The sequence below is a fragment of the Agelaius tricolor genome, unplaced genomic scaffold, assembly GCF_023055355.1.
Source record: "Agelaius tricolor isolate 1412-34295 unplaced genomic scaffold, bAgeTri1.0.p SCAF_36, whole genome shotgun sequence".
Lineage (NCBI taxonomy): Eukaryota > Metazoa > Chordata > Aves > Passeriformes > Icteridae > Agelaius > Agelaius tricolor.
In genome coordinates, this window is record NW_027269296.1 from 2,487,309 (window position 1) to 2,513,812 (window position 26,504).

Genomic DNA, 26,504 nt, shown 5'->3' on the forward strand with positions numbered 1-26,504 from the left:
TCTCAGCCTCCTTATGACAAACCAAGAGGAAGAAAAACACAAATTCACAGGAAAAGTTCATCAAATCTCAGTCACCCCCCTGGCAAATCCGAGCTGACATTCTGAGTAAACAAAGGCAAGTTTGGATACAGCCCAAGCACGGCTCAGCAGCTTCAATTCAGAACTTGGCAGATTTGGGTTATTTCTGTCTTTCTTCAAAAAACAAAAACCCCAAAAAAATTAAGAAAAAAAAAAAAAGCAAAAAGAGAAAAGTCACCAGGGGTGTGAAATGGAGTAAATGAGAAAAATAAGTTCTTGGAACGCCCTGGAAATCACAGGGGGGGTTTATTCTGTTTATGGGTTTGTTTATTGCTAAACCCAGGGCAAGTGGGGAGCAAGGAGCAAAGCGTTGCCACAGTGGAGGTGCTGGGAAGAGCCAGGGCTCCCAGCAGAGCAGGAATGCAGAGTCCTACAGCCTGCAGAGCAGGAATGCAGAGTCCTACAGCCTGCAGGACAGGAATGCAGAGTCCTACAGCCTGCAGAGCAGGAATGCAGAGTCCTACAGCCTGCAGGACAGGAATGCAGAATCCTACAGCCTGCAGGACAGGCACAAATCTCTGACACGGCCTGAAAGGCAAGGAGGGCAGGATGGAGAGGCTGTCAGGCCAGCAGCTCCCTGTGATTCTGGGATTATGTCACTTTACAGCTGGGAAAGCTGATAAGGGATTTGCCCAGGGAGCAGAGCAGCTCCTGGGCTCTGGGCAGGATTGATCCCTGCTCCTGGGAGGGATCCCAGCACATCCCAGGGCTCTGCCCTGCCCCACAGCCTCTGCTGCACTGCCCTCCCCACGCTGGCACCAAACCCCACAGAGGGCACTGCCACCACCCTGCTCACGGGCTCAAAGGGACACTGCCTCTGAATAATTTTAACCAAAACATTATTTGGTTAAAATTATTATTAAATATTATCATACTAATACTAATATTACTAATAATAATTTTTATAAGATATCATTATGTTATATATTATAATAATTACATTACAAAATATATATATTATATATATGTATTAATATATACATATATATTATATATGTATTAATATGTAATAATACAATAATTATAATATTATTATAATTATGATAATATATTGTGCCTTATATATATTTATATATTATACTACATATTATTATATAATATAATATAATATAATATAATATAATATAATATAATATAATATAATATTATATTATATTATATTATATTATATTATATATATTATTATAGTATAAATTATAATAATTATATTATTATATATTATATAATATATAATAATATAATGATCATATTATAATTATATCTAGCTATATATCTCTATATATCTCTCTCTATATATATCTATATCTGTATCTATATCTATAGCCATATATTAAAAAATATATATTATACTATATATATTATAATAATTATTAAGGAACACCTTCAGAGACCCTGCCTGTGTGTCTCACCTCAGAGGTGTGAGCAGTTCCTTTAACCCCTAAACCAGGACAAAACCTCTCCATCCCCATCTCTGAGGAGGCTGCCAAAACATCCCTGCCAAGGCTCCAACTGAGCCTACAACATTCCCCACAGTGCCAGGGAAAAAGCTCCCACTCTGATTGAATCAGCTGCTTTTATCACTCCTCCTGATGCACCCTCTGCTAATAAATATGGAAAAACTGCACTGAAATTGCAGAGCCCTGCTGCAGTTGCATTAACTCCGTTTCCTCTCCTCCCAGACTCCCAGCTCCAGTTCCATCCATTATCCTGCAGACAGAGTTTGAACACTCAGCACTTCCTCACAACAAAGCAGGGACTCTGCTGAAGGGTCCTGCAGCTGCTCTTCCCAGAGAGAAAAAGCACAAATAAAGTGGATTTTATCCCACACAGCAGAGAACATAAATTTAAGTGGGGTTTTGTGGCGTTTCTTTTCCCATGGAGTTGACGGGAAGTGACAAAGGCTCTGCTGAGGGGGAGCGGAGGTGGGGCTGCGGTGTTTACTGGAGGTGACAAGGATTTAGCCGGCCCTCTGCCTTATTTATCCTTCTCCTGAGCACAAAGAACTGGAGTCACCTTGGAGACGCGAGGCAGTGACAGAGGAACATTGCACCGGGCCAGAGGTGACTCAACACAAACTCCAGACACAGCTCGGTGCATTCCCAGCTGGCAAATGCTGGTTTTCCAGGAATTTCTTTACCAGGACTTTTTTCTTTACCAGAATTGAACTCCAGGATTTTTTCTTTACCAGGATTGAACCCAAGAATTTATATTTTTTTTACCAGGATTGAACCCCAGAATTTTCTTTTTTTTTACCAGAACTGAACCCCAGGATTTTTTCTTTACCACAATTTAACTCCTGGATTTTTTCTTCACCAGAATTGAACCCCAGGATTTTTTCTTTACCAGGATTGAACCCCAGAATTTTTTCTTTACCAGAATTTAACTCCTGGATTTTTTTTTTTCTTTACCATGACAGAACCCAAGTTTTTTTCTCTACCAGGATTGAACCCCAGAATTTTCCTTTTTTTTTAGCAGAACTGAACCCCAGAATTTTTTCTTTACCAGAACTCAACTCCTGGATTTTTTTAATTTACCATGACAGAACCCAGGATTTTTTCTTTACCAGGACAGAACCCCAGGATTTTTTCTTTACCAGAACTGAACCCCAGGATGCCATTTCACCCCAAATTTGCATCTCCGCAAGCCACAGGAACACTGGGAGAACTCTCTCCTCCCTTTTTGTCCCTTCCTCTCCTCCTCCCTTTTTGTCCCTTCCTCTCCTCCTCCCTTTTGCTGTTTTTAAGATCAAAAGCTTTGTGCTCTTGATTGGTAATTAAGTACAAGTCACCCAGGCTGCTTTTTCAAAGAGTAATTAAAAGGTTATCAAGAGAAACATGCAAGGTGCAGGTAATTCCTGCTGCAGCTGTAATGAGGTCAGCCCGGAGATAACTCTGCTCTTATCACAAGGATCACATCATTGCCAGGGTTCAAACCAAATCCTTCAACTTTCAGTCCATTAAATATGGCCCAAGAGGTGGTTCTGAACTGCTCCCACAGCAGATTGATGGCAGTCCTCTCCTCACTCTTCAGCCACCTGTCAGGGAAGAGGGATGAGGATCTGGGAGCAGCTTGAGGAGACACTGGGAGCTGTGGGACGTGAGCTGCAAGGAAATGCAGGGCCCTGTGCCAGCAGCAGGGTTTGCACAGAACCCTGCTGGGAAGGGTGAAAGTTTGACAAGAAAGTCTCACAGATGTGTGTGTGCTTGGCAGAAAGGTTTTTAAATGTAGAGTCTGATGAAGGAATAGAGATGGAAGCAAGTTTTGGTATAGAAGAAAAGAATTGCTGAGCCAGTCTGACTGGATAACCAAGGAGGCAAAGGGGGTGTGAGTTATCATGAGGGGTTTTTATGGCTTAGAGCAAAGGATAAACCCACCCCAAACAAGAAGATGTTTGTACCAAGCAGAAAGAGAGCACAGGCAAACAAGGAAGGAGAAAAAAGCTCTCAGAATTTTCCACTGCAAGAAAACTGAAAAACAACTTCTAGCTTAAACTGTAATGCACTGACTTTGAGTGATTGGAGAACAGTAACATGAATATGGTAATTATAGTAGTTATGATAGGCTGTAGATAAAAGTTCAGGTATAGATTGGTTCTGCTGTGTTGAGATGCTCAGGAAAGAAAAGTATAGAATGCATTGTAACCAAAAGAAAAGTATAGAATGCATTGTGACCAAAAGAAAAGTATAGAATGCATTGTGACCTAAAGAAAAGTATAGAAAGCATTGTAACCAAAAGAAAAGTATAGAATGCATTGTGACCAAAAGAAAAGTATAGAAAGCAATGTAACCTAAACTCAGGGTCTCCAGGCCTGCCTGCAGCTGGAGCTGACAGCTGTGGGCACAGCTCTGTCACCCATGACCCTGAACTGCTGTAACTCTTGGATGGAATAAACTGCATTTTGGATACAATAAACTGCATTTTGGATACAATAAACTGCATTTTGGAGAGACACCTGGAGTCCCACATCCCTCACTCAGGCTCTTGCTGAACCCCATTGCAATAATGACTGCAAACGTTCCCCCAGAGCCTGCCCACCCTGCAGGAACAGGAATTTCTGCAGAACCCTCCTCAGAACAGGCGGGCTCCTCCCAGATGTGTCAATAAATTGGAATTTGTTGTTCCTCCCAGCGATGCCCATGGAAATGTGGCTGGCACTGCGAGGCCCTGGGAGTTTTTAACTCTGCATGCAGAGCCTCCAACAAATGTTTTCTCAAGCAAATAAAACTCAGCATCACTGAAATGTTTTGTTTGAACAGGGAAGAGACCAGAGGATGACACAATTCCCTGCCCACAACAGGTGGGAAGGGCAGCCCAGGGGTTGGGAGAGCCTGAGAAACCCCAGCATTGCTCAGCACATTCACAAGTGAGGAGTCTCTGCTGGTAGAAACATCCCATGTTCTGTCCCCTGGGCTTTTTTGAACATCTCTGGAAGGAAAAAAAAAAATTAAAATCTGATTTTCTAAGCTGACCACTTCCATTTGGAGTGTAAATTCAGCAGGTCTCACTGGGAAAACAGAATTAGGGAGCTACAACGACCAGCGCACAGGGAGACTGTAAATGTGTTTTCCTTGGATCTGAGTACAAGCCTGAAGCTTCAAATCAGGGAATTTGCAAGTGATTTAAGATTCTCACATTAAAGGGGTCCTGCAAATTACTGGCAGATGAAAAAGCTGGGGGAAGCCACGTGGTTCTGTGGTTGCCCACTCTGGGGATGTCGTGGATCAAGAGCCTGACACAAAGAGGGGCAGAGCCTCTCCCAAATCCCACAGCAATCTCAGAGCCATAAATAACCCCAAGAATTCAAATTGTAGTCAGGTCTGTGCTGAGTTTCTGAGCCCAGCACAGCGGGAAGGCAATCAGGAAGGGAACCTGATTGGAGCGGCCTGGGAACAATGCCACAATCACAGGGCACAAAGGGAACTGGGCAAAGAACGTTCTGGAATGACTGCACGCCTCCACAGGATCCCTGATCCCACAGCAGCTGGGAACTTGGAGGAAGAGGATTTGGGAAGAGCCTGGTCTGGTGTGATGAGCTCAAGAGAAGGGGAAGTCCTGGACAGGAAGGAAAATCTTGATGTCCCTCATCAAGGAAGAGAAAACTCTGCAGCCACCAAAGAGAATTATTACTAATGTAAGAGTTATAATGATATAATACAGCTCTCAGGTTTCACAGAAAATTCCCCCACAGTGGTTCCTGCTGAAAGCCAGGAGCTGGGAAAATTCCAGTGGACAAGGAGGAAGGTTCCAACTGAAAACAGGGTTCCAAATGAAAAAAAAAAAAGGGAAGTTTAGGTTATATATAAGGAAAAAATCCTTCCCTGTGGGAAAAATCCTTCCCTTCTGTGGGCACAGGCTGCTGCCCCTGGATCCCTGAAGTGTCCAAGGCCAGGTTGGAGCAGCCTGGGACAGTGGAAGGTCCCTGGCCATGGCAGAGCATGGAATGAGATGGAATCGAGTTCCCTTCCAACCCAACCCACTGCAGGATTCTAAAAACCCAATGATTCCAGAGAAGCTGAAATAGCAAAGGCTTGGAAAGGAGCTCTGATTTTAGCAAACAAAGCAAAGTCATGGCACTGAGAGATGACAACAGCCCTGGATGTCTAAATTAAGGCACTGAAAGCCATTTAATATTCACGTCCTCATCACAAACACGCAAGGCAAATTCCCTAATATCCAGTAAAGCTGTTTATTAGCAAATGCCTCATTGGATTAGGGCTGCTCTTATTCTATTAGGGAACCTTCACACCACATTAAATTGCAAGACAAGAGGGTGTTTGCCAGCACATGATGAACACAACATTAACCCCTTCCCAGGAAATCCTGGAATGGCCTGGGTTGGGAAGGACCTCAAGTGAATGGGGGATGCTCAAAAACAGAAGTTAGGGAGGGGAAAGAAGCAAAGAAATCCTGTTGTCCCTTCTTTTCCCCTTGCTCACAGCTCATTTTGGGTGAGCTCTGATGAGTGACACGTGGCCATCCATCTTCAGGGCTGCACCTCAGTGATGAATGGAGAACATTTGGAGAGCAGGCAGGAAAAAAAAAAGCAAAATTGATGGGCACGAGAAAGAAAAAAAAGGGAGAAAGAGGGAGAAAAAAGTAACCCAGTGTTAGGCAACAGTTAAGAGTTTAATGAGGTGAGATTGATGTAATAATAAAAACAACACCTGGGGTCTCCTGAGGTGGAAGGGACCCACAAGGATCAGGGGACACCCCAACAATCCCACCCTGTGCATCAGAGCCTTGCCCAAACACTGGAATTGGTGAACAAAGAGATGAGACATGAAACAGCCCAAAGGAGCCAGCTCCAGGTGTAGAAATGACTCCTCCAGAAATGTCCAAGGGAAGAAATCAAATATCCAAGGGAAGAAATCAAATATCCACCATGCAGGAGTTGATCTTTGCTGAGCCCTCCCCAAGTGCTTTCAGGCCTCCAGAAATCCTCCCCTTTATCTCCCCCTTTTATTCCCCTTTCCAGCCCTAAACACACTCCCTTTCCTGAGCTCAGAGCTGGAACATTCCCAGGTGGATTTTGCTGCTGGTTCCACCCCCAGCTCCCATTCACCTGCCCAAGCTGCACCTGAATTTCACCAGGAAGGCAGAGGGGGAACATTTTCTGCCTCCTCACCCTCTTCCAGTACAGGGCCACAGATCCCCAGCTCATATTTGGGAGGTTCCTTTCTGCTACTTTTATTTACAACCGGAATATTCTAGTGAGGATCTCAGAGCAGCATTCACTTCTCACCACGCAAAGTTTCCTAAGCTGGATTTTACCCCCAAATTTTCCACCTTTCCATTATCCCCAAAGCAAAGCGCTGAACCTCCTGATTAAACACCCAGGTCCCATAATTAAAGTGATTCTCAAGCACAGTTGCCAAATGAGGAGATGATTTATTTGCATAACTGAAATAATCTACATAAAGAGCTGATTTCCACCAGGGTGCAGCTCAGATGCTCCACTCGGGTCAGGCGAGACACTGAGGTCAACGGATTTGTCCCGAACTCGGGGGCTTTGAAGGAAAATCCATTTCCAGGGCTGCAGAATTCTGGATTCAGAATTCCAGGGATTCAGAGCCCGGATGCTGCCACTGCTCCCTGAGCTTTTGAATGCATCAGTGTCAGGATGGAGCTGCCACCAGCACCTCCATGGTGTCCCCAGCTGAGAGGGCTGAGATCACAACCGACACCTCCCAGAGCATCTCCTGCCACAGCAACCCAGCAAAATAAACTTTTTTTAACACTGGAAGCCTCACTGGAGATGCCATGGGGAGTTTTCCTGTTGAGAGGAATGGTGGATTTGTCTGGGCTGCTGGCAGATAAAACCAGCACTGGGAGATAAAACAATGGGAAGGATTCCACTGATTGGTGAATGGAAAAGGATATTTGATTTTACAAATAAACTTTAGGTTTGCTGAGAAATTAAATTGGACATTGAAAGGTGAAAGAAACAATGGGGAAGAAAAACCCCTAAATTCCGTAAGAATTAAAAATTCAAAGGGAAGGTTGTACATTATAGAGGAATCGTTGGGATCAGGTGTTTTGGGGAGTCTGAACCTCTCAAGTACCTCAGCAATGGGGACAGAGAGAAGGGAAATGCAGCTGGGAAATTGGGATAAAAAGGAGGCTGTGTCCTCTAAAAATGGGAGAGACCCCAGGGGATGCCCCATGGCCTCTGCCTTGATTAGAATAAAGTTCCAGGACTGCTCTGTCTCCTTTTTGGACACAAACCTCTGGTGTTTGTGGATGGATTTTCCTAGAACAACTAAACTGGATTATTGAACCCTTCTTACCCCTGGAGATCCAACAATGGGAGGGAATGCAGCCCTGTCCTGCTGCTGGATGCACTGGGGGTGAAGGAACAGCCCAGATTTTGGGGAAAACCCACCAAGGCTTTGGCAGCGCTGTCACTGAACCCCACAGTCCATCCTCCTGCCCCAGGAGTCTCCTTTGGACTGAGGGAAGCTCTGTGCACATTAACTCTGCTTCCCTCCTGCTCCATTTCCTAATTAACTCCTCTGCATGTCTGGGCCGAGCCTTGCTAAATCATTACTGTCAGGAGTTCAGAGAAACATTTCAAGCCTTATCAAGAGCTAAGAAATCAAAACAACTGTAAGAACTGCTCATGGAGAAACACTCCCAGTTTATTGCAGCATAAACAATCCAAGGGCAGATTTAATCCCAGTGGCAGGAAGGGGGGGGAAGATGTTTATAAACATCACTGTAATGAAGAACTGTACCTCGTTCTCAGATTCCCCTGCTCAGGCAGCCCATCGTAGATGGATAATACATCAAAATCTTCCTCTAGTGCAAAGGACTGGAAAACGAGCTGTATCCTGTTCTGCTCCTCAGCAGTGATTGTCCACGTGCAGTTTGCATAATTGGGGTATCCATAGGGAAAGCCTGGGCTCTGTATTGTCCCGTTTGGGCCCTGCAATGTGTGACTGCAGTTCTGGGCTGCCAAGAGAAAAAAAAACAAAAAAACAAAAGCACAAAGTCAGAGGTGAGCATTGAATGTCCTCAGCATCCCAACAGAGCACACAGGGCTCTTCCCAGCAGGAGAAACAGAGGAAAGGAAAATCTGAGGATGAAGTTTTGGCCTCCTCCCTGCAGGGATGTGGAGCCCAAAGCCCCAGGCACATCCTGGGCTCTGCTCCCCACAGAGCACAGCTGTGAGCACAGCTGGATCCACAGCTGGATCCACAGCTGCTGCCCGGCCCTGGGGACAGCTCCTTCCTCAGCCACCCCTCCCCAGCCCAGCACAGACCCCAGAGCTCTCCCATCCCACCCTGTGCATTTGGGATTGCACCCTGCCAGTGCCAGGTGCCAGGTGCCAGGCCCTGCTGGGGCACAGCACAGGGACAATGACAGAGCTGAGTGAGTGTCCCCTTCTCCCCCAATTCCAGGGACAATGACAGAGCTGAGTGTCACCTTCTCCCCCAATTCCAGGGACAACTCCAGGGACAACGCCAGAGCTGATTCTCTCCTTCTCCCCCAATTCCAGGACAATGCCACAACTGATTCTCTCCTTCTTCCCCAATTCCAGGGACAGTTCCAGGGACAATTCCAGAGCTGAGTGTCCCCTTTTTCCCCAATTCCAGGGACAATGCCACAGCTGTTTGTCCCCTTCTCCCCCAATTCCACGACAATACCACAGCTGAGTGTCCCCTTCTCCCCCAATTCCAGGGATAATTCCAGGGACAATGCCACAGCTGAGTGTCCCCTTCTCCCCCAATTCCAGGACAATGCCAGAGCCGAGTGTCCCCTTCTCCCCCAGTTCCAGGACAATGCCAGAGCTGATTCTCTCCTTCTCCCCCAGTTCCAGGACAATGCCAGAGCTGTCCCCTTCTCCCCCAGTCCCACCTGGAGGCAGAAGAAGGGCTCAGTGTGCAGGCAGTGCCACATCCCCCCCTCACCCTGAGGAAGCAGAAGGGACCCCAAGGAGGGCCAGGCTGAGCCTGGCCAAAGGTGAGCCACAAACCTGACTCCAAAAAGAGCAGGACACAGCGCAAGGTTTGACCAAACAAACCATCCTGTAAGGTGCCCTCCAACCCTGATCATGTAGTGATTCTGGGAATGGCTCACTGGAACAAAAAACAGCAGCAGCAGCAGCGCTCACACCCCTGTCAGACCTGATGGGGGCACACAGGGGAGAAATCAGTGGCCAGACCCTGCCCTGGGGAGCTGCTGGTTCCTCTCAGCAGCTCTGACAGGTCTGTGCTCCTCATTCTGCCTCCACACACAGAACATCTTCAGTCAGGATCTCTGAGGAGCTGCTGCAAAGCTGCAGAGAACAAAACCCCCTCCTGCAGCACCAGTGAAACACCTCAAACCTCACTCAAATCCATCTCCCCTGCCCAAGGCAGTACCTGGGAACACTGCATCCCAAAGATAAAGAGCCACCATGTACCTTTACAGGATAGATGAGATTTTATTCTCTCTGGGGACACAGGTACATGAATGTGTTTTGGGAACAGCCTAAATGACAAATTCCCCTCAGCCTTTTCCTCTCCCTTCACTGCTGCTGTCCCTGGATATCTCTGGAGGCACAAAGAGCTCGCTCCAAACTGCTCCAACCCTCCCTGCTTTAATGGAAGAATTCCTGCACACAAAGCCAAATTCCAGCCAGAGCTGGAAGGGTCAATCTCATGGCCCAAAAGCTGAGTTTCACCTTTATCCCCTGAGCTGCTGCTCCAGCTTTTCCCACCCATGCTGGATTGTTTACCCTGCTGATGGGAACAGAGGCTTTCAAGTCGAAATGCATTAGAGTAGAAATTACTTCTTTGATTTCTCCTTGCTTTTTTTTTTTTTCCCCCTGCTTTTTTTTTTTTTCTCAAAGGCATTTGCACTTCTGAGTGCCAAGCAGCTACAGGTACAGAGCTGCAGAGTGGTGCTCATTAAAGGCAATTATAATTAGATTGACCTACTTTGGGTGCAAAAAACGCTCCGTGGAACTTCTCCCTGCAAGACAGAGTTTTATGAATCTAAGACAGCCCATCCTATTTACTACCCAGGGAATCTTTTTGTAGCACGTTTATTGGATCAATGAGAGGCAGGACAGCCCTACAATCCACCAGGGATTAAAGTGAGGGAGGCACAGGATTCCTTGCCTGGAGTATTTTGCATTTCTGTAGCACCCGGCTTTTTGTCACTACATAAGAGACAAATCCGCCTCCCTCCTCCACTTGGGCTCCATTTCTTTTGGGGAGTTCACTGGAAAAGCTCAGTGCCAGAAAGCTGCACAGGAGTGGGAATATTCCTGTGATCACAGAGGAGTAAAATGAAGCCCAGTTTGGTTTAAGAACCAAAGTTCCACGAGCTGTGTTCTCCAATTCAGTCGAATCCTTTCTCCAACCTCAGCCACGCTCAATAAGCAGCAGGGGGATATTGAACTGTCCCTCCTGCTCATTTTTATTTTAATCATAAGTTCATCAGAACAATTTAAGGCAAATGGGAAATTAAAGAGGCTGTATCTCTCAATTTCCTGACGGTGTAAAAGCTACCAAGGCTGCACAAAGCTCAGGAAATAAATTCAAGGTCACAGACACCATGTTCCAAACACTTCCAAGGTCATATGGAAGCTCCAAAATCCACAAACTCAGCCCATCTTTCCACAGCCAGTGCCTGTGCCACAAATGGACATAAATCTATCTGAAAGAACAAATAAATAATAGGAAATAAGAGAGAGTTTTATGATGTATCCAATCAATCTACTGAAATATTTGCATGTTCACGATGTTGACCCAGAGGTGCTCTGGGCACAGATAAAAGAAAATTGCTTATTGCAAACAAAGCACAGCTTTGCAAAAGCTGCCAAACTGGGCAGTAATATATTCTGTAATAGCTGTAATAGCAGAGAACTTCATTTATATTGGACATTGCTGGAAAAAGTCATCAGGCACAGAAAGAAATCCGGGAAGCTGAGGGAATTTATGTGTTCTATCATTTGCTTCCAGGTCTGAGTTAGTTCAGCTCATCCTTGACTGACAAAACCTTATCTGAAATTCAAAATTTCTCCTGTGAAGATTGCAGAAACAATTCCCTTTATCCCTTTGGCCCAGGAGCACAAACAAGCAGAAAGATATGAAAGGGCAGCGCCGGTGCCTGTGCTGGCAAGTTCCAGGTGCATTTGGGGTTGACAGAGGACAATTCTCCCAACATTTCTGGCACTTTCTTCCCATCCCAAAGTCTGACACGAGAGGAGAATGCTGCATCATCCCCCCCCAGCTGAGGTGTGCTCCTGGGGATATTCCAGATCCTCAGCTCTTCTCCATGGGCTGACATTCCAGAGGGTGGGAACCCCTGGGCTCATCACAGGGATGGGTTTGTGGGCATTTGTCCCATTTGTGATGGAGGAAAAACAGAGCTGAGGCCAGGCTGGGCTCTGCCAGCACCTCCTCTCAATTCTGGAGAGTGCTTTGTTGGGAGTGGGTCCTGAAATGAATCCCTCAGCTCTGCTTTAATGCAGGAACTTCAGACAGGGACAAGGGACCACTGAGGGCATCATCATTTAGGGCATCATTATTTAGGGAATCATCATTTAGGGGGATCATCATTTAGGGGATCACCAATTATAGAATCATCATTTAGGGCATCATTATTTAGGGAATCATCATTTAGGGGATCATTATTTAGGGCATCATTATTTAGGGAATCATCATTTAGGGGATCACCATCTAGGGAATCATCATTTAGGGAATCATTATTTAGGGAATCATCATTTAGGGGGATCACCATCTAGGGAATCATCATTCAGGGGATCATCATTTAGGGAATCATCATTTAGGGAATCATCATTGAGGGCATCATCATTTAGGGCATCATCATTTAGGGCATCACCATTTAGGGGATCATCACTGAGGGCATCATCATTTCGGGGATCACCATTCAGGACCTTCAGGGGATCATTTAGGCTGGAAAACACCTCCACAATCACTGAATCCTTTAAGGAAACCCACAGCACTTTGGGAAAACATCTTTATCTGGGACACCACCAACGTAATTCACTGAGGGTGACTCAATTTCTCCATTTTTTCACACGTTGGTTTGACCAAATCTCCACTTCCAAGAGTTCTTTTGTGCAACAGGCACTCTCTGAACAATCCCCAGACTAACTGGCTTCACCCTGGCCTCCTCACCAGGGAAATGATGGAATATTTACTCTGCACTACCCTCACAGAAGAACTGCAGTTTGTAACACACATTTTAGTCCACACGGTACAAAACCTAACGTGCCCAGACACTGCAGTGAAAAACAAACATCAGCTGAGCAGAGGAGAGCTCCAAACCCCCCAGGCTTCAGCGTGGGGCTGCCATGAAGGGAAAGGAAGGGAGGCAGGAGCAGGAACCGCATCCTCGTGCTCCAGAGCAGAGCTCTTGTGACAGGACAAGCTCCAGGAGCGGAGGCAGAGGCTCGGGGGAGGCTTTATTGCCACTGTAAATCCAAAGCCATCTCGACACACGAGCCAGCACCATTCTGGTGCCAGTCACTGCAGATTTAGAGGGGCCCTGAAGCAGCTCCAGCCCAGCCCAGTGTCCCAGAGGTGGCAGTGTGACAGTCACTGCACACTGACCAACCCCACCAGGTTCTGAGCAGGAAAAACAGGAGGTGCAGCCACTGGAAAACACTCACAGCAGCGGGATTTTTGTTATTCCTCTCAAATAAGCAACACTCCAAGCCAGGAATGAGCTGCCCTGGCTGCTGCTCCCTCCCAGCCCTGCCTGACAGGGAATTCCAGCAGCTCCAGACTGAGATAAGCCTGAACATCCAAAATGTGTCACTACAAGCCTCCCCCCTCTGCCAGGAGGTAAACAACAACAACAAACAAAGGCGCTCTCTGACGTGACAAGTGCAAAGGAAACCAGTGGGGAAAAAAAAAATCATCTTCCACCTACTTGTAATTCCTTAAACTTCAATCCCAGGCCAGATCCAGGGGGGGTGTAGAGCAAGGAAGAATTGTAGCTGTTGGTTTACACCATGTTATTATCCAGGCAATGCTTGAGAGAGAGGGAGACTGAATTTATCTCTGAAGTGCTTCCTGAAATACAAGTCGCTGCACTTTGTTCCTCAGCAGAAACAAAATCTAATTTAGCAAACGCTGATGCATGGTCACTGCACAATTCAGTGGGAACAAATATCAAATCATGCACAGTGCCTTGCTCTCAGCAGCATCATTTATGGAGGATCCATGGCTGCCTCCTCCCTAATGCAGCAGTTTGGGGTTTTGCCATTTGCTGTAGTTACTGTTACTCACACAGAAATGCTGTTATTCCCTGTTGTTCTACAGCCCATTCCACAACCACAGGCACATAAAAAAACCTTTCCCCAGCAAAGCTAAAATGCACAGGCAAACACTGAAACTCCAGGGGCAAACCCTGCTTGTCCAGCAGCACCTCCAAGGTTTGCTCACCTCACCCCTGTCGCAGACATCTTCTATCAAAAATCCTTTCCTTAGGATTGCTCCTCCTGAGAAGCTGAGAGGCCTCAGGAACAAAATGTACCCAATGGTTATCTGCTGCTGTGGAATGCAACAGGTGCAGCTGGGATTGGGCTCATGTGGATGTTTCTCATTAATGGCCAATCACAGCCCAGCTGGCTCGGACAGAGAGCCCGAGCCACAAACCTTTGTTATCATCCCTTCCTTTTCTATTCTTAGCCAGCCTTCTGATGAAATCCTTTCTTCTATTCTTTTAGGATAGTTTTAATGTAATATAGATCATAAAATAATAAATCAGCCTTCTGAAACATGGAGTCAGATCCTCGTCTCCTCCCTCAACCTGAGACCCCTGTGACACCATCACACATCCCAGTGCTCAGAGCTCTCCAAACCCAGCTACACCAACTCCTCATTGTTTGCACTGCCTTCTAAATAGGAAAAATGTTCCTGTGGCCATTGTTTAGTGCTGTGCATCATTTATCAGCACTGAAGTGTCAGGAGATTGCTCTGGCTGCCCTGGGTGACTGCAGACCCTGCCAGGGGGCTCAGAGACCTTGGCAAGGAGTCAAAGCCACCTGTGCCTCTGGTTCCAGCCCATGGAAACAATTCCCAACTTTGTGTGAAGATTTACAAGCCACAAGAGTTTGAGTAGAATGATAGTAGAATGACAGATAAAGAGAATTTATTGCTCCATTATCAGGAGAAATTAACTTCTTCCTGCCTCCTCAGCCCTGAAGAGGATTCAGGGGAAGAAGCTGACACTGCCCAGACAGAATCCTGTGTCTGAATGGAATTTCTGCATCATGAACGAGGTCTATGAATATGCAACAGGCTGTTGCTTTTAAGGGTTAATCCTCTGTTAATGTGGGTCCTTTATTGGGCTTATTTTGCCCAGAAAGAGCAACCTGGACTGTCCATAACTCTTTGTTTTTCTTGTCTCATATTCTCCTAAATCCTAATTGTCCCAATTATTATTACTCTAATTATATTACTATTTTTATAACCATTTTATTACTTTTAAAAATTTAAAAACGAGTGATTGGTGTTTTTCACACCTGCAAATTTGATTCCTCCTCACTTGATCAATGGGAGCCTTGCTGCCCTCAGGATTCACCTTCTCTGAGCTGGAGCTTAACCTCCAGTCTCCTATCAAAGCCTGCTGGGTAATAAATAATGCAGAGTCATTCCATTAACTGTAACTTCATCAAAAGCCCGTGGATCCAAGAGCATCATCAAGGGGATGATTTCCATCTCAGATAGCCTGAGCCTGCTTCCCTCTGAGCACGGGGAGTGATGAGCTGGGCAATGCAAGGGCAGGGAAAAACTGCATTTCAGCTGAATTCAGCTCGTGCCAGCACTGCCAAGCCCAGAGGTATCACCCTGATTTTTCAAGATTTTCTAATGTTGGGAAGGATGAAAGTTTGACGAGAAAGTCTCACAGATATGGGTGCTTAGCAGAAAGATTTTTACATGTAGAGTCTGATGAAGGAGTAGAAATTAAAGCAAGTTTTGGTATAGAAGAAAAGAATTGCTGAGCCAGTCTCACTGGATAACCAAGGAGGCAAAGGGTGTGTGAGTTATTATGAGGGGTTTGTATGGCTTAGAGCAAAGGATAAACCCACCCCAAACCAGAAGATGTTTGTACCAAGCAGAAAGAGAGCACAGGCAAACAAGGCAGCAAATGTGGCAAGGAGAAAAAAGCTCTCAGAATTTTCCACTGCAAGAAAACTGAGAAACAACTTCTAGCTTAAACTGTAATGTACTGACTGTTAGTGACTGGAGAACAGTAACATGAATATGGTAATTATAGTAGTTATGATAGGCTGTAGATAAAAGTTCAGGTGTAGATTGGTTCTGCTGTATTGAGATGCTCAGCAAAGAAAAGTCTAGAATGCATTGTGACCAAAAGAAAAGTCTAGAATGCATTGTAACCAAAAGAAAAGTATAGAATGCATTGTGACCTAAAGAAAAGTATAGAATGCATTTGTAACCAAAGAAAAGTATAGAAAGCATTGTGACCTAAACTCAGGGTCTCCAGGCCTGCCTGCAGCTGGAGCTGACAGTTGTGGGCACAGCTCTGTCACCCATGACCCTGGACTGCTGTAACACCTTGGATGGAATAAACTGCATTTTGGATACAATAAACTGCATTTTGGATACAATAAACTGCATTTTGGAGAGCCCCTGGAGTCCCACATCCCTCATTTCGGCTCTTCCATCCAAGCCTTCTGATGTTTCCATTCTTGTAACGAATTTTCTCACGCACTTTCTGTAAATAACTCATTGTTTTGCATTCTTTCATGGAAGAGGAGAGATTTGATGGGCTGTTGGTTTGTCCAGTGTCATTGGAGAGGTGGCACTGTCACCCTCCAACCCACTGTCACTTTTGGAAATCTATAAATGTTGGAGTCTGTGACAGTGCTCACAGGGGTCTGAGGATGAGGGAAGAGATGAGGATCTGACTCCATGTTTCAGAAGGCTGATTTATTATTTTATGATATATATTACATTCAAACTATACTAAAAGAATAGAAGAAAGGATTTCATCAGAAGGCTGGCTAAGAATAGAACAGGAAAGAATGATAACAAAGGTTTGTGGCTCTGTGTCCGAGCCAGCTGGGCTGTGATTGGCCATTAATTAGAAACATCCACATGAGCCCAATCCCAGATGCCCCTGTTGCATTCCACAGCAGCAGATAACCATTGTTTGCATTTTGTTCCTGAGGCCTCTCAGCTTCTCAGGAGGAACAATCCTAAGGGAAGGATTTTCCATAAAAGATGTCTGCGACAGGAGTCAGAAATTAAAAACTCTCTTTTTACCTTGAGAAGAGCAGCTTGTCCTTGTCGTGCTGGAGACACAGAAGAATCCAAAGCTCAAGTGAGGACACCCAGATTTGCACAACCCCACAAATCCCCACACACCACAGCTCTCTGGAGACACCCAGCCCTTCCCTCCCAGTCCCGGAGTCCCTCACTGTCCCCTGCCACCACTTTGTCCCTGCTGGTGCTGCCCCACGTGTTACTGCATGTGAAAAATGTGTATTTTATGACTGGCTTTTCACAAATATTAAAAATTAATATGATATGTGTTAGGCTAGAAAGTTATGCTGGATTAATTTTCTTAAGTAGTGTGTTAAATATAGTTTTAGGCTATAACACAAGGTTAAAACAGAAACTATGCTATGTAGGATACTTTTATTCTTTGCAGAGCTCCCACACCCCAGCACTGCCCCAGCCCAGCAATTCCATTTCCAGGCCTTCCCAAGCAGGAAGAAGAGGAACAAAAATGCAAAACTCATCCCCAGTGTGCTCTCCCTTCCTTTCCCCATCAAAAATGTTGTCCTGGACAGTAACGAGAATTTCCTACACATGTTTGAGATTCGACAGAAGCCCCAGCTGAGCCACCACACACCTGAAAACCACAAACACACACTCAGGAAAAGGGAGTTTGTGCCAGGGGAGGTTCAGGTTGGATAGGAGGAAAAATTTCTTTTAAATTTCTTTCTTTTCTGGAATTGCTCCAGCCCAGCAATTGCATTTTCAGGCCTTCCCAAGCAGGAAGAAAAGGAACAAAAATGCAAAACTCATCCCCAGTGTGCTCTCTCTTCCTTTCCCCATCAAAAATGTTGTCCTGGACAGTAACGAGAATTTCCTACACATGTTTGAGATTCGACAGAAGCCCCAGCTGAGCCACCACACACCTGAAAACCACAAACACACACTCAGGAAAAGGGAGTTTGTGCCAGGGGAGGTTCAGGTTGGATAGGAGGAAAAATTTCTTTTAAATTTCTTTCTTTTCTGGAATTGCTCCAGCCCAGCAATTGCATTTTCAGGCCTTCCCAAGCAGGAAGAAGAGGAACAAAAATGCAAAACTCATCCCCAGTGTGCTCTCTGTTCCTTTCACCATCAAAAATGTTGTCCTGGACAGTAATGAGAATTTCCTACACACGTTTGGGATTCTACAGAAACCCCAACTGAGACCCCACACACCTGAAAACCACAAACACACACTCAGGAAAATGGAGTTTTCCTCCCTGCCAGGAGGAGGGGAGGTTGGATATTAAGAAAATATCCTAATTTTCCTAACTGGGAGGAGGTTCAGTTTGGATATTATGGAAAATTTCTTTTAAATGCCCAGGAAAAATGGAGGAAAAATTCAGCATTGCACAGAGCCCAACCAACACCCCCTGGGCTTTCTGCAGGCAAACCAGGCAATTCCTTGGTGCTGGACCCCAGCTAACCACAGGTGTGTCTGTGCTGTGACAAAAAGTGACTTTATTTGGTGCCTTTGGCATGAGAACAAGGGACATTCGTTCTGCCAGGCCCACTGATCCCCACAGGGCACCGTGGCTGAAGGAGCTCAGACATTCACAACCCAAAAACCCCAAGCAGACAAAAAACCTGAACGCCCCAGGAAGAGCAACTGTTGGAAAATCAAATTAAGCAGCCCCAGCTGATAAAGACTTTAAACACAATCGCAGTTCCTGCCCTCTCCACTTCTCAGCAAATCCATTTCTTGGTACAGATGTTCCACATTTCAGGTCTGGCCCCTGTGGCACTGCAGCAGCTTCAGACTGAGGTGAAATCCTGGAGCTGTGTCATGGGAGCTGCACAGAATTCACCCTGAGCACAAAAAACCAAAAAATCCATCCACAAACACCAGAGGTTTATGGCCAAAAGGAGACAGAGGAGTCCTGGGACTTTATTCCAATCAAGGCAGAGGCCATGGGGCATCCCCTGGGGTCTCTCCAATTTTTGGAGGATGCAGCCTCCTTTTTATCCCAATTTCCCAGCTGCATTTCCCTTCTCTCTGTCCCCATTGCTGAGGTACTTGAGAGGTTCAGACTTCCCACAACACCTGATCCCAAAGATTCTCTTCTAATGTCCAACCCTCCCTTTGAATTTTTAATTCCTATGGAATTTAGGGCTTTTTCCCCATTTCTGAGGTACTTGAGAGGTTCAGACTTCCCAAAACCAAAGATTCCTCTCTAATGTACAACCCTCCCTTTTCATTTTTAATTCTTACAGAATTTAGGGGTTTTTCCCCATTTCTGAGGTACTTGAGAGGTTCAGACTTCCCACAACACCTGATCCCAAAGATTCCCCTCTAATGTACAACCCTCCCTTTGAATTTTTAATTCCTATGGAATTTAGGGGTTTTTCCCTATTGCTGAGGTACTTGAGAGGTTCAGACTTCCCACAACACCTGATCCCACAGATTCCCCTCTAATGTACAACCCTCCCTTTCATTTTTAATTCTTACGGAATTTAGGGCTTTTTCTTCCCCGTTGTTTCTTTCATCTCTCAATGTGTAATTTCATTTCTCAGCAAACCTAAAGTTTATTTGTAAAATCAAATTTCTTTTCCCATTCACCCATCAGTGGAATCCTTCCCAGTGTTTCTCTTCTATCTCCCAGCAGCCCCACAGCTGGTTTGGACAGACAAATCCACCATTCCTCTCCACAGGAAAGCTGCCCTGGTTTGTGCAGGGCAGGGGCAGAAAGCTGCTGGGGGTGCTCAAGGGAGCCTGAAGGTCAGGAAATGAAGGAGCAGGGTTTGGAAACCTTGGGAAAGCAGCAGCAGCAGCAGCAGCAGCAGGAGGAGGATGGCTCATCCCAAATCCCCATTCCAGGGGCAGCCCAGGCTCAGGGGCTCAGCACAGGCACACAGGGAGCAGCTCCAGCTCCTCCTGCCATGCCCTGGAATTCGTCTGCTCAGCTCCAGGAAGCCATCCCAGTATTCAGGATATGCAGACATCTCCTCCTCCAGGGATGTCCTTTCCTTCCTTCCAAACCTTTCCCTTCCAGAATTGTCTCTTAATCAATTTTGGCCGCTCCTCTCCACAGGATGATAAAACCCAGGCGCGTCTGGAGCTGTTTCCATCTCCAGAGCACTCCACAGGCATTGCCCAATTAATGCCGGTGGAAAACGCCAATCACTTGTTTGTCAAATTTTAAAAGTTTAATAGTTATAAAATGGTCATAAAAATAGCAATATAATTAGAGTAATAATAATTTGGACAATTAGGATTAGGACAATATGAGACAATAGAAACAAAGAGTTATGGGCAGTCCGGGTACCTTTTTCTGGGCAAAATAAGCCTGAAAAAGGACCCACGTTAACAGAGGATTAACCCTTAAAAACAATAACCTGTTGCATATTCATACACCTCATCCATGATGCATAAATTCCATTCAAACACAGGATTCTGTTCTCTTTCTCTGAATGATTCAGGTGTCCTGTGGCTGCTATCTCACTGCAAGTCCTTTCTTTAGAAAAAAAAGTATCTTACATAGCATAGTTTCTATTTTAACATTTTCTTGTAACCTAAAACTATATTTAACACACTAAAGAGAATTAATACAGCATTACTTTCCAGCACAACACATATAATATTCATTTTAATATTTGTGAAAAGCCAATAGAATATTTTTCATAACATTTTTCATAAATTTTCCCAATTTTTCATGAAATAGGCGTTTTTCACAATGCAGATTCTGGGGTGAGGAACGGCCCCACTGGGAATTCCCTCTGTGGCCTCTCAGCTCCTCCAGTGCCCTTGGATTCAACCTCAGAATCGCTGAATGCTTTGCCTGGGAAGGGACCTCGAAGTTCCTCTGCACTTTTCCTGTCAAACCAAGAGTTATCCTCAAAAAAAATCTGGATTATGATGTGGTAAAGGCACTGAGATGGGAGATGGGAGGCTCTGACTGATCCCCTTGGTGACACCTTTGTGACAAACACCACAAAACCAAACCCAAGTTCACAAATCCTCTCCAAAGGGACTTCAGAGCCCCAGGTTTACAAATATTTTATAATATTTGTTAGGCTCTGGAGCCTTCCTAACCCCACCTGAGCTGTGCAGCCACACTTCCCTTATAAATCCCCCCTGGCCAAGTCTCCACTTATTTTGGCACCTAAACATCCTTGAAAATCTTGTCCTGAGAGCCTGAGCCTCAATTAAAATCTTCAGCCTGATTCAAAACCTTCTGAAAATTTTACTGTTATTTTCTCTCTAAGATGAACACAGCAAAGATTTCATTTTTCCTCACCTCCACTGCAGATATCTGTAAAAATGACACTGATCCTCATCTCAGCCCCCAGTTGAAATTAAACTCAGAAAACAGAAGGTAATTTGATGAAAAACTTTTTTTTCCCAGTGTCTGCAAACGGACTCCCACTCATGTGCAGCTTTTTTTTTTTTTACTCAGTCTCATTTACAAGGTGCTAATTTATTATCGCCAAAACAAATTTTTCAATTTGTGTTTCAATTATTTTGCAGTGAAATAATATTTGCGTTGAAATGCTTTATCCAGGGGGCTCAAAGGCATTTTCATCTCGGGTGTTAGGATTAGCTCAAAAAAAAAGAAAAAGAAAATAAAAATTGAAGAAGGTGAAGGAAGGTTCAAGGTGAAATCCATCCCAAGTCACAGTGGAGCCAAAATTAAAGAATTCCTCATGAAAACCTTTCATTATTGGTCTCCCCTTGTCACTATTAAACCCTTAAAATCATCTTGAATTCCCTTTGCCACTGGAGCTCTGTGTGCAGCTGTAAAATTCAATGTTCCCTCAAGGCCCAAGGGACATGTTGGGCTCCAAATCCAAACTCCCTAAGAATTTCCAAGCCCTCAGCCCTTGGAATTCTCCCAATGTCAACAATTCCATCCTTTCCCCGATGGTTTAAAGGGAGCCCAGTGGGCAGAGCTCCTTTAGAATTAAACCTGCACTGGGAAGTTTTTCATCTGAGGGAGCTCCGTGGGGTTTCTTCCCCCTTCCCACCACGTTTTGGATCCTAATTTAGATTTTACACATCAATCCATTAACCAGCTCGTATTTCCATGCATTTTTCTACTCCCTAAAAAACCCAGAAGTTCCATAAATCCCCTTTCATTGCTGGCAGAGGGGCCACAGACCCTTTTCAGCCCCCAGGGACCCAGAGGAGCTCTGCAGCAGCCGAAACAGAAGAAACCACTTCATCCACTGCCATCCCCAGCACCTCACACCTCCAGATCTGAACTGAATTAAAAATATCACTCGGAACAAGCAGACACTGCACTCATTAAAAGCTCCTCACTCTTGCACCACCATCCCCATCTCCCCACGCTGTGCAAAGCGAAATGTTCTGTGTGTTTACAAGTGCTCTGAGATCTTCCAACAAACCCCTCTTGCCAGGCAATTGTGTTACAGCAGCTCACACTTGTGTGATTGGATTTGAATTACAAAAAGAGTCCAACAGAAAGCAATTCCTCCTGGGGATTTTTGTTAGGGGTATAAATCCAATTTTTACTTGATTCCGTTAACAGCACTTTCATATTCACTTCCTTTAAGTATTGCAGCACTTGATATTTATTACCTAATGCCTCCTTGTCACCTTGAGCAATCAATGAAAGTCACCTGGAGTTGACAGTACAGAGGAAAGTTAATAAATAAAAGTTAATAATTCACTTCACCCAATGAGCCAAAAAAACAAGCCAGTCACATGCCCCAAAGAATAATAGCTACAGAAGGCTCCTACCAGATTATGTGGAGAAAGAGTGAAACATTTCAATTATACTGAATTTTTCACTCCATTTAAACCTGAGTTTCACGTTTACAATGGTAAAAGCTCGATTATTATTTCAGAGAATGGAGGAATGGTTTGGAGGAGATGTTCAAGATCAGCTGTGGGCACTGAAAACTGGGAGCTCTGTTCAACAAGGGATGTTCCTCTGTCCAAACAGAATTTGGGAACTGATGGATGCCCTGATAGCCCAAAACCAGATTTTTTGTGCCGTTTTGACCCAATATAGAAAAACTCTTGTGCCAAGCACCAATTCTCCATGACTTGCACAACTTCTGCATCCTGTGCCCTCTCCACCTCTGCAGAACCACCAGAGAAACCCAAAACTCCCTCCTATTAACATCACATTGTATTTTATTTTTCTCTCTCCTCCTCCATCCATTTAAAACCTCATTTTCACCCACAGACATATTCCACTTCATCTTAGTTTTCAATCCCCAAAGCAGATCAATACCTTTCTTCTTCAATCTACATAGCTCTCAATCAAGGAGCTAACAGGGGGTGAATTGAATCGACTTCTACGTTCAAATTGGGGATTTTTTGTCAAAAGTCTCATTTGTTAACTGCATTTCATGGAAGAAAAAAGGCAAAAAACTCCCTGTAACAGCCCTCAGTGTTGGACTCCTGGGTAAAAAAAGGTCATCATTTGTTCTCTAATTTAAGATTGGGAAGTGCTCCCAGGAGGAACAAATGACAGAGCCTCCCCTAAGCCGGCATTTTAAATCCAGCAAAATGAACTTGCTCTTGCTAAATGAATTTAGTTAATTCAGTAGGAAGAAGTGCAGGTGTTTACCAAGAGGTGACAACAGCAGGGACCTTGCAGGGTTGGTTTTTCTGCCTTAGATCTTGCCCAGGGTGAGAGCCAGCCCTGCCTGTGCTGCTGGAGAAGGGCCCTGGGTCAGTGAGACACCAGGGCAAAGCTAAAAACAGATCCTGGAATGGTTTGGGTTGAAGAGAGACCTTAAATCTCATCCCATCCCATCCAAAAGAGACCTTACATTTCATCCCATCCAAAAGAGACCTTAAACTTCATCCAGTCCCATCCAAAAGAGACCTTAAACCTCATCCAGTCCCATCCAAAAGAGACCTTAAACCTTATCCAGTCCCATCCAAAAGAGACCTAAATCCCATCCAAAAGAGACCTTAAACCTCATCCAGTCCCATCCAAAAGCGACCTTAAACCTCATCCCATACCACCCAAAAGAGACATTAAATCTCATCCCATCCTAAAGAAACCTTAAACTTCATCCAATCCCATCCAAAAGAGACTTTAAATTCCATCCAATCCCATCCAAAAGAGACCTTAAACCTCATCCAATCCCACCCAAAAGAAACCTTAAACTTCATCCAATCCCATCCAAAAGAGACTTTAAATCCCATCCCACCCAAAAGAGACCTTAGATCTCATCCCATCCAAAAGAGGGACATATTGGGGGGTTAATTAATTCCAATTACAACTTCAGCTAATGAAGTCATTGACCCCAAGTTTGCTCCCCCCACTCACTTTTGTCTCCATCTCTCAGGGCCTGAGGCAGTGAGGTGTCCTTGATGGCCAGGCCTGGAGAGGAATTGTTGTGTGTAGTGGTTTTGAGGTTTAATTTTGAGGTTTTGAGTTTTGCATCACTTCCCTAAATATCTCTCATGCCAAACCATGACATTGTGTCTGACCAAAATGGGAAAGCAGCAGCTCCCACTGTGTATGGAGTTTAGGGTTATGAACTAAAGAACTGCAGGATTACAAATATATGAAAAATAAAAAAAAAAAAAAAACCCTAAGGCATCTCAGGGAAAAAAAGTCCCCACACAATGAGGGACAAACTCCCCATCCTTCAAACCCTTCACTATTCCAGCAGGTGAACCTTATTTTAATATTAACAGCCCAAGTGGTGCTTAACTTTAATGAGAGCCCCTTGGGAATGCTGCTGACAGCTGCCCAGTGTCCAGGATTGCTCCTAACCTTTCCCTAATGGAGACAAAACAACAATAGAGGGATATAAACAATATGCTGTGGGATGCAAGGAGCATCTTTAAAAATGGCATCACCTTTGGAAAAGCACCAGCTCCATTATCCTCCTGCAGGATGGGATGTTTTCCTCCCCTTTCCAGGAGGAAATGGATTTTTCTGGGTGTTATTATTTGGTGGATAAAGGGGAAAGGAACATTGAATTGTGCCTTTGTCAGAGGAGAAATGAGCTGCAATTTTCTGTACCCCTGGGTTTAGCAGCTCTGCACAGCCCCTGCAAGGTGCAGAGCTTCCCACAGCAGTGAGAGGAGGGGAGAATCCTGTTGGGATTTCTGGGTTTGAACATGTGGAAAGGGAAGGATTTCTGGGTTTGAACATGTGGAAAGGGAAGGATTTGGGACAGGATGTGACCCCCTGTGAGCCACCACGAAGCTCCTCAGCAAACTTCCTGTGCCTAAAATCCCATTCCTCCTGCTTTTTTCTGGGAATAAGCTCCACCTCAGGCCATGCAACTCCAAAAGTAATGACATAAATGCCACCAGGAAAAAAAAAATCTTATTTCAAACTCTGCTTTCACTAAATTAACTAAACAAAATATTGATAAACTGCTGATAAATAACAGGAACCGTAACAAGGAAACAAGTTCTCCATTTGATCTCTGCCATCCTGCAGGCATTCATCTTCATAATTAATTAGATAATACTATTAGTACAGCACTACTTTCCCCCCTCTATAGACAAGAAGCTGGAGCTCACATAATTTAAGCAGCTGCTTCAAAGGCAGAGTGTGTGGCAGGTTAAATTCAGAAGGTCCAGAGCATCCTCTCTGCCAATATCCAGCATCCAATTCTCTGATGCATCTGGCAAATCCTCAGTGCACACCTCCCACCTCCCCACCTCTGGTGAGCACACTTTGCTTTTAAAAGCTGCAGTCTTTGCATAAAACATGGATCTAAAGGCATAAAAAGTGTGAAGGCAAATTCTGTGCAAATTACAGGAGCTGTGCAAAGCCTTCCTGCAACAGAAGCCGCACTTGGTTTTATTCCTGACTTTTTCTGACAATACTCCTTGAAGTTCAGTGGCAGACAGACAACTTTCACCTCAAAATGTCATTCACAATTAATCCCAAATTGTACATGAAATGGTTGAATTCCCTCCATGCAATCAAGGGAGAGAACCAAGAGCACATAAAAGTTGAGCAGTTAATCAACCTCGTGCAATCTGTACCTGCTGAAAGCTCCTCACAAACATCCCAAGATCTCTCTCTCTCTGCAGAATAAATCTGTAAATCATTTTGCAAATTCTGTTTATCCCTGTTGTAGGTGTGAAAAACGCCAATCACTTGCTTTTTAACATTTTAGAAGTTTCATAGTAAGAAAATGGTTATAGAAATAGCAATATAATTAGAGTAATAAAAATTTAGGATTTAGGAGAATATGAGACAATAGAAACAAAGAGTTATGGACAGTCCAGGTACCTTTTCTGGGCAAAATAAGCCCAAAAAAGGACCCAAATTAACAGAGGATTAACCCTTAAAAGCAACAGCCTGTTGCATATTCATACACCTCATCCATGATGCAGAAATTCCATTCAAACACAGGATTCTGTCTGGGCAGTGCCAACTTCTTCCTCTGAATCCTGTCAGTGAAAAAAGTTCATTTCTTCTGATAATGGAGCAATAAATTCTTTTTCTCTGAAGGATTTAGGTGATCTGTGGCTGTTACCTGGTGCAAGTACCTTATGTCTTAGTTTCTATTTTAACATACTTAGTTTCTATTTTAACATTTTGTTATAACCTAAAACTATATTTAACACGCTACTTAAAAAAATTAATACAGCATCACTTTCTAACATAACACATACAATATTCATTTGAACACTTGCAAAAAGCCAACAATAAAATGTGGATTTTTCACATAGGGATGGGGAAGGGAAGATCCCCCAAGTGCCCCCAGCCATGGGAGGCAGCAGGA

General features: G+C 44.6%; 1 protein-coding gene across 2 annotated transcripts in view; it reads right to left on the reverse strand.

The window, feature by feature from the left end:
* CSMD2 (CUB and Sushi multiple domains 2) overlaps positions 1–26,504 on the reverse strand; it is a 263,996-nt gene that overhangs the window by 230,541 nt on the left and 6,951 nt on the right. For both annotated transcript variants that reach the window (XM_071453356.1, XM_071453355.1), the window contains exon 2: positions 8,313–8,529. In XM_071453356.1, coding sequence (XP_071309457.1) covers positions 8,313–8,529 — 217 coding nt within the window. The remainder of the gene's footprint in view (positions 1–8,312; positions 8,530–26,504) is intronic.